The 8,896-nt window shown below is 38.8% G+C and overlaps 1 protein-coding gene across 1 annotated transcript in view; it reads left to right on the top strand.

Annotated features, from left to right (window-relative positions):
* Nucleotides 1-8,896, top strand: part of ppp1r16b (protein phosphatase 1, regulatory subunit 16B) — a 55,191-nt gene that overhangs the window by 3,051 nt on the left and 43,244 nt on the right. The window contains exon 3 of the mRNA XM_039735931.1: nt 3,801-3,905. Coding sequence (XP_039591865.1) covers nt 3,801-3,905 — 105 coding nt within the window. The remainder of the gene's footprint in view (nt 1-3,800; nt 3,906-8,896) is intronic.

Genomic DNA, 8,896 nt, shown 5'->3' with positions numbered 1-8,896 from the left:
AAAAAACTCAAACTCAAAGTTTTCCATCGGTAGTGGTGGGAGAACTTCAATCACGGAATACAAGGGGAGTAGTCTACGCTCCTTTAGCCCCAAAACCACACATGTCCCCGGATTGACCCAAAAAATTCTGGTCACCTTAACTTTAGGGACCTTTAATTGTTGACTTTATGCTATTTTGGAAAGGTTGGGCGAAGGGGATTGGCAGGCTTTTTGGGCTGAATGGCTGGTTGTTGTCAAAACTGTGGCTTCAGGTTTTCATTCTAATCCTTTTTTTTAATTAGTGATCCATTTTTGCTGTTAATGGATTTCTTTTCCCTTCATTTTAATGAACTTGTTTTTTAAGATTCAATCCTCTGAATTGCTTAATTTTTTTTTCTTTAACGACTCTTAAACTGAAATGAGTTGTGGAGCGAGCCAAATGATGACCAGCTAAGTCAGCGCCTCAAACTCTGACCAGTTTCACTCCAACTAGTTTCTTAGTTAAAAGTCTAATCTTGCTGTTAATTAAATCCATTATTTAATTCTGCAGCCTGTTGCTGCTCTTATTCTGTCACAGCAGACACTTCCAAAACTCTTGACTGACTTTTCTAGCCGTGCCCTCAAAATGTTAACTGGATCTGAGCAGATCAATGTTACAGAGACTGTCACCCTTCTTTATTTTCAGCTATTGTGTGATGGACACGGGTTAACTGGTCATGCATTAGCTTGCTTTGTATCTCATTATTGTTTATTGTTTTACTAATCAAGAAAAGGGCTCAAATGGAATCCTGCTGCCATGTCAGCTCTCCAGAGACCCCTGCTCTAGACAGATAGATCAATAGATGGTACTTCATTTGTCCCAAGGGGGAAATTTAGCTTTTTACAGAAGCTCAATAAATGAATAAATTAATATTATAACAAACAACTACAACCCAGAGCAGACTTAATAAAAAGAAAGAACACTTAAAGATAAAAAGAGCAGTGACAGTGAGGCATCATAAAGGCGTATTGCCTATATAGGTATATGTGTCTATGTATATATATATACTAGAGGGCTTTGCCCCCTGCTCGCTTTGCTCGCCAACCCCTTCCCCCCCCACTTGCCCTACTTGCCGTTATAAAGAGGGGGGCTGAATGCACCCCAAGGAGACGTGGCTGCTCCTCCAAACCCCCTCTTAAACGGTGATACAATGATAAACAAATAGTTTTTTTTACCTCCTCTTTGCTCGATCAGCTGCTGGCGTGATCTGCATCTTGTCCAGCACTTTGAACGTTTAAAAGCCAGTACAGCAGCTATCCTTTTGCCTCACTGCCTTGTCTCTCTTCTCCCCCAGACATCCTCAAACACTATTCCATCTCTTTTTACTGTTCCGTTATTTCACAGAGCAATATTTTCCGTTTGTTTGTGCTAATCGATCTTTACTCTCATTTTTTTGAGACTTTCGAATTTTCCTACTTCCATTATCTCTAACCTGTTCTGCATGTGTACCACAGGACTTGCTTCCAAAGGCTGTAAGTATGACGTGACTTGACCGTCTTGCAGAATGTTAAAGTGTCTCTTTGTCTCTCTGTCTCAAAAGATCTCGTTTCATCGCAAGATTTTTTTTTTATAAGAGAGATGTGCATGTGCAAAATGCTCCATTTGTGTCCATTTAAACCTTGACTTGTGTGTAGTGCGGCATAAAATGCTGCAGCACTAAATGCCAAAGCACCTTTTGACAGATATTTTTGTCCATTCAATTGATTTGTATCCCCAACTGACAAGCTCAGGGTGTTACCACATGTACGCCTGCTTCCTGAACTACACTTAAACAAAGTGAATTTCCTCAGAATCAAAACTTGGAAAAACCCTTTATTTGTTGTCAGCTCTTTTCTATTGTAAAGAAAATCAGACAATTAAGTGAGGCAGGAGTCAATGGAAAGACTCCACACGGAGTAAAGTACAAGCATGTGTACACCGGCTGGCAAAAGTTATGGGATCACCACACTTAGACAGTGTTTACCCAGCTTTTTTACTTCATAGGCAATAAACAAGTCCGATATAACACAAAACAATTTTTAATTAATAGCTTAGCATCCTGGCTTTGTGACTCAAACAAATTAAGTTATTGTTTTGTTATCAGATTAGAGTGTGAAATAAATGACTGGGCACACAACGAAGGTTTGGGGCAGCCACCCGTATAATTTCCCTGACTGCAAAAAGGGTTTGTTTTAGTATAATGTGTACAGATTCGAGTCTAAAGTAGAACTGCTCAAGTATCGAGGATGAGGGGTTTTTATAGTCGGTTCCCAGGAAGTGGCATCCTCGGGGCCGGGACAGGCAGGATTTCTCATTATTGGTCTGCGGAGAGAAAAGAGAGGTTTAGTGTAACCCGCTGCCCCCTAGCCTGGCGTGGAATTGCCGTTTTCTGGTCCCTTCGGTCGACTTCCAAGTGCACGTGTGTGACAGCAGATTAAAAATTATGGAATCAGAATGTTCAGAAAATGAATATATAAACTAAAATTAATCTTATGATATCGTCACATCTCACTTAGGAGTAAAAAGGAACCTTTAAGCTTGACAGAAATAGTGATTTGATTTATATCGTGATATATATCGATTGATATGAAAAAAATTATCATGATATATTTTTTACTATATCGCCAAGCCCTTGGAGTAGCAATAGATGTGGTAAAATATGGAACTTAATTTTATTTAACAGCAAACCCAAATCAGCTGCCCTGATGTAGTCCATACTCTTTACTTACTCTTTATGAAACTCCACTAGAGTTAGCTTGCCTGGCCATTTAAAAATCTGTTTGCTATTTCTACTCCTTCTCCTCAGTATCTTCATTAAGATCGGTTATTCTTATCATTCTTATCGGACAAGCTCTAACTACTGCTTTTATAAAGCGTAACTAAATATGCCAAAAATATTATTTCATAGAGGATTAACTTCAGTCACACACAAAATAGATCTTATTAGTCACAGAATTGTAGTTCTTGTTGCCAAGTTCATATCAAGGAGGTTTCTATGGTGAGATTAGGGTCTAAAGACCTGACCGATTGCTACTGCTGTTTTAAGGCTTTTATTTCAAGTTTCCTCTGGTGCCACAGTGTGCTTTCTGGGTTTACAGTTTTTTTGTTATTTTTTTAATTTATATATAGTGCTTCACTTAAGAATGCAACTTTTCAGGGGCAAATGAATGTATACCACAATAGTAAAATTTCAAAAAGAGAAAAACTTCTTTTTTAAGTTTTTTCTGAAAAACATGTAACTGTAGGTTTGACAAACATGCTAATGTTTTTGGGTTTATAATGTTGTAAAATGAACTAAAATTCTGTGTTGAAGTGCATTTTGGGATTTTGAGAAACGTCACTACAAAGGCTTCCAAAGCAGCCTTGTCTAAACAAAACCAGAACGGAAGGCAGAGTGAGATAAGAACACACATCTTAACACTCCAGGGTTTGTGGGTGTCATCTGTGTGGAGTCTGCTGCACGACCACCCCATGTTCCTGTGCTGTCTAACAGTTAGGTAGTTGCTTTGATGACAGCGTGAGAGGCGTCTGTTTCTACTCTGTGCTGGATCATCTTCCTGCCCTCAGTGATTTCCTGCCTTGTTGTTGCCAAGATCAACATCCAGAACCTGATCAGATAGGATTGTGTACTTCGTCGTTGTTGACAAAGGCCAGAACCCGTGTGAAAAATTGCTAACCAGTGACACCACTTGTGTCCACAAACAGTTTACAAAATAGAACACAAATCTGTCTGTCAAGGTGTAGCCATTTTTCATTCAGTGCCTCTTAGTGTGTAATTGAGGGAGTGTTGGGTGTATGCCAGGCCGCATTTCATGTCTCCTTTCCCTTCTCCCTAGTGCGCTACCTGCTGAAGAATGGCGTGAATCCTGACCTGTGCAATGAAGATGGGCTGACGGCGCTGCATCAGGTAAGCCTCTTTGTAAACCTCTTTGTAAACCAAGCAGCAGGTTAAAATGAAACAGAGTGTGACAACTAAAGGATCATCACAGCTCCTCCTCATTTGTACGCCTAGTCAGTCCAGAGTACGCTAGTTCGGTCATTGGGTATCGTTCATCTGTCACTTGACTGGTCACTTGGTGTCAGGGTCATTCATCACATCCACTGTGGTTTAAAAATCCAGCATCACTGGAGAAGGCCAGCAAGTATCACGACACTGACAAGGCCCGGTTCACATAACCTGGTAATCTACCAGGCTGACAGAAACCATAAACTATAAGCCACTGTAAGGACCACAACCACTGGCATTATACTTCTTTTTGTGTATGCCAACAAAAATAAGAAACGAAGAAATAATGGTTGAAAGTTTATCAACTTATTTTTTTGTACATGCACAGCATACTTGGATCACACAGACACATTTAAGGCTGATTTATACTATACATCTCTGTTGAACCTATGCCATAGTCCATGCCACCAGTGGCACTGTTACAGTGTAGCTTGGCGTGAACCTTCTCATAAATGTTGACGTGAACCCATTGCAGATGGCTACGACTCAGATTGGCCTGTTTGGTAGCGCTTCCATTCATCTTCTCTTTTGTAAGTCGGCAAATGTATGAAAAAGTGAACAAATGAGAGGGACAAATATGTTCACATATGGAAGAAAATGTGTAGCCAGAGGTGTGTAGTGGTGATCCTGGAGGACAGAAACTGACTGCATTTATGTGGATCATTTGCTTTTCTAGCGTGCTACAAACACCATCAGCTATCGTGCAGGTTTGTAACTACAGCTCGGCATGATGCAGAACTATAAACTGCTTTAAACGGCACATAGCAATGGTGTTGACTCGACGAAGAAGTTATTATCCAGGCAATTATGTAATCAGCCAATCATGTGGTAGCAGGGCTGTGCATAAAATTATGTCTTGGTGATAAGAAACATTCAGAGGACAATGGCCAGCCTGATTCAAGTAACCCAGACAAACACTCTACAACTGCGGTGATTAGAAAAACATCTCAGAATGCTCAACACACATGAGGTGGATGGGCTACAACAGCAGCAAACCATACCAGGTTCAGCTCGATTAGCCAACAACAGAAAGCTGAAACTGCTGTAGTCACAGGCTCACCAAATCTGAACTGATGAAGACAGGAAAAATGTAGCGTGGTCTGAAGAATCTCGATTTCTGCTGAGGGACACCGAATTCGGCACTAACAGCATGAATCCATAGTTCCATTCCCCCTTTTGTGTCAACAGCCCAGTTGTGTGAAGATCCATCTGGGATTGGCTTAGCTGCTGTCATGAATGCTCTACTGAAAATGTAATGTTTCTAATGACACTGCTTTCATTGTGTTGTGTTCACGCTATTAATAACACAGTATTATTATTTTTAACATCTTTTGTTGATTTACCAGGTAGTTTACTGTAGATGGCCAAGTGATGCAAAGGCCACACAATGGCGTGCGTCATCTTGCTCCTTCTGTAAAATACGGAAGTGCATTTTGTTTGACATGTAAATTTTTAGATTCCTAAACAAAATATCTAAAGACAAACCTTTGTGTTTCTAGTTTAGTTAGGCAATGGCTGTTTTTAGTGATAGCTAAGACTTTTTGACTAGAATTTCTGGTTTGATGATTTATCTATCCCTTCTTTTTTGGGCTCCCTCACCTGCTATATTTTTCTGACTATTCTTTGTGTGTTTCTTCTGGTTTGGATTCACCTTCTCCATTTTTATTCTAATTTTATTGTGTTGGTTTTTATTCTTTTTAGCCATATTGGGTGTTTCTGGTGGTAACCAAATTCAATACCTTCCTCCTTATTTTAGATGGAGCTGAGCTTGCATAACTAACACTTCATTCAATTTCCAATAATGTCTCAAAAAATAAACCTCTAGAACAGGAATAAACTGGAAAAACAATGAAGCCTTTCGGAGATCTTTGTACATCATTGCCCATGTCTCTTATGATTGTTTTTTCTTGCATCAACAACACTATCTTATGTGTGATCATCCTAGTGTTTTCTATACTTGACCCAGCAATTTAAAACATTATTAACTGATTTCCGCAAATTATACTAGGTTTCCTCATGATCCAGAACTTTGACATCATTGTTCACACATATAACCCCCAATTATGTTAGGGGACTCTGCCCCCTGCTCACTTTGCTCGCCAACCCTCCGGTGTGCCAGCCTCATCGTAGCTCTGCCGTTCACTTATGGGGAAGCAATGTACAATTTAAACAGATTGTTATTTTCAAGGGAATTGTTACATATGCATAATAGACCTAACTATTTTACATTACAGCGAGTAATTAACCATAGTAAAAATAGTAAAACGTAATAAATTGAAAGAAAATTATGTTTCATGTTACATTAGAGGTATTCGTTGCATTATATGGTTTCGTTCTGTTTGGCTTTGAAATTAATACGCAAATATTTTTACACTTACACTTTGACTATAAAACTTCAGTTAAAACAATATTTGGAAATAAGTTTTCGTCAATATTGCTTTGAATTTTGATTCCGTATTTGAAGTTACATCATGACAACACAAAGCATAATTGCCCATGAGTGAATATCGTTTCTTTCTCTCTAATAAATAAACCGACTTTTTCGAATGTTTGTCCCTGTGATTTGTGAATTGTCATAGCAAAAGCTGTTCTAACGGGAGACTGTAAATGTTTTAATACGAATGGCATATCAAGATTTCCTTTGGTATCTAATGGACAATGTACTACATTACCTTTCTTGTTGCCTGTTGAAATTTTATATGTCAGAATTGTTCGACCAATTTTGAATACAACTAATCTTGTCCTATTGCATAGCCAATCACTCATACATAAATTAACGCAATGACATAACGATACATCCTTCTTTCAAGAGTAATTCGGCTGGTGGAAGACCGGACGGTGTTAACGGTTATAGATATTCTACGGGATATTGTAAGTTGATGTTTTCATTTTGTGCACAATCACCACCTACTGTTTCAGCACAGTCTATTGATACGCATTTAACCAATTTGCCATGTAACAGATCGACAATTTTCATGTTAATTCATTTGACTTCGTTGTTTCTTGTTGCTAGGATTGCCCGTGTACTCATTTCTTCTGTTGATAACCCATTTTTTTATTGGGAACTTAAAGTGAGGAAAACGTAAAAATCTATAAGAGCTGAGAGCGCAGGAACTGTGTCTGACAAAAGCATTCACACGAATGAGAGGTAAGAGTACCGTGGGTGTGGGGTGTTAACCAGAAATGGTTAAGAGGAGGGCTGGACATGAAAAAATCTCTTGGAAATAGTTTTGTCTCGTCTCAAGATTTTCTTTTAGAATAGAGAGAAAACAGAATGCAATGATTTGCAAATCTCATAAATCCACATTTTATTCATAACAGAACATAGAAAACATGTCAAATATTGAAAGTGAAACATTTTACTATCTCATTTTGAATTTGATGACGGCAACATCTCAAAAGTTGGGGCAGGGGCAACAAAGGCTGTAAAAGTAAGTGGTACTAAAGAAACTGCTGGAGGAAGATTTTGCAACAGGTCAGTAACATGATTGGGTATAAAAAGAGCATCTTGGAGAGGCAGAGTCTCTCAGAAGTAAAGATGAGTAAAGGTTCACCAGTCTGCAAAAAACTGTCTACAAATTGTGGAACACTTACCGAATAATGTTCAACATAAAACGGCAAAGACTTAATATCTTGTCATCTACAGTACATGATATCAAAAGATTCTGAAAATCTGGAGAGATCTCTGTGCTAGAGACAATGCCTAAAATTCAGTATTGGATGCCAGTTATCTTCGGGCCCTCGGGTAGCACTGCATTAAAAACAGGCCTGATTCTGTCATGGAAATCACTCGCTGCAAGGGCTCAGGAACACTTCATTGTCTGTGAACACTGTGCAGGTTAAAGTTCTATCATGCAGAGGAGAAGCCATATGTGAACATGATCCAGAAATACTGCCATCTTCTCTGGGCCAAAGCTAATTTAAAATGGAGTGAGGCAAAGTGGAAAACTGATCTCTGGTAAGCAATTTGAAATTTTTTTTTGGAAAACATGGACAGCAGACTAAAGAAGAGAGGGACCAACAGGCTTGTAATCAGCACTCAGTTCAAAAGCCTGCATCTCTGATGGTATGGGGATGCATTAGTGCCTATGGAATTGGCAACTTAAATATCTGGAAAGGCACCATCAGTACTGAAAAGTATATAAAGGTTTTAGAGCAACATATGTTCCCGTCCAGACATCTCTTTTAGGTTAGGCCTTGAATATTTCTGCAAGACAATGCTAAACTGCATACTGTCTTTGATACGACAGCATGGCTTCATAGTAAGAGTCTGTGTGCTGAACTGGACTGCCTTCAGTCCTGATCTTTCACCAGTAGAAACATTTGGTGCATGATGATGTGAAAAATACAACAAAGACGACCCAGGACAGTTGATCAGCTAGAATCCTATATCAGATAAGAAGCACCTGGTCTCCTCAGTTCCCAGACGTTTACAGACTTTTATTTAAAGAACAGGAGATGCTACACGGTGGTAAAAATGGCCCTGGCCCAACTTTTTTTTTGCCATCAAATTCAAAATGACCTTATTCTTTTCTCAGTTTAAACATTTGATATGTTTTCTGTGTTCTATTGTGAATAAAATATGGGTTTATGAGATTTGCAAATCATTGCATTCTGTTTTTATTTACATTTTACACATATTCTAATGTTTTTTTAACTTTGGAATTAAGATTATAAAGATTCATTTAGTTAACATGGCTATTTACGCATCACCCTTTTGAAGGTCATGTGACCTCCATTGCTGCACTGAAGACAGGGAAGAAAGTGACGCTACGAACATTCTGGCGATCGCACTTTGCATTATCTTTTCAAATTCTTTGTGGTGTTAGTTCGGTCCTTTTCACGAAGGCCCAAGTGGTAGCATTCTATTCTTGGTTTCAATTTTGTTTTAA

Source organism: Polypterus senegalus, chromosome 14, assembly GCF_016835505.1.
Source record: "Polypterus senegalus isolate Bchr_013 chromosome 14, ASM1683550v1, whole genome shotgun sequence".
In the NCBI taxonomy this organism is placed as follows: domain Eukaryota; kingdom Metazoa; phylum Chordata; class Cladistia; order Polypteriformes; family Polypteridae; genus Polypterus; species Polypterus senegalus.
This window is presented reverse-complemented; position numbering and strand designations above follow the sequence as displayed.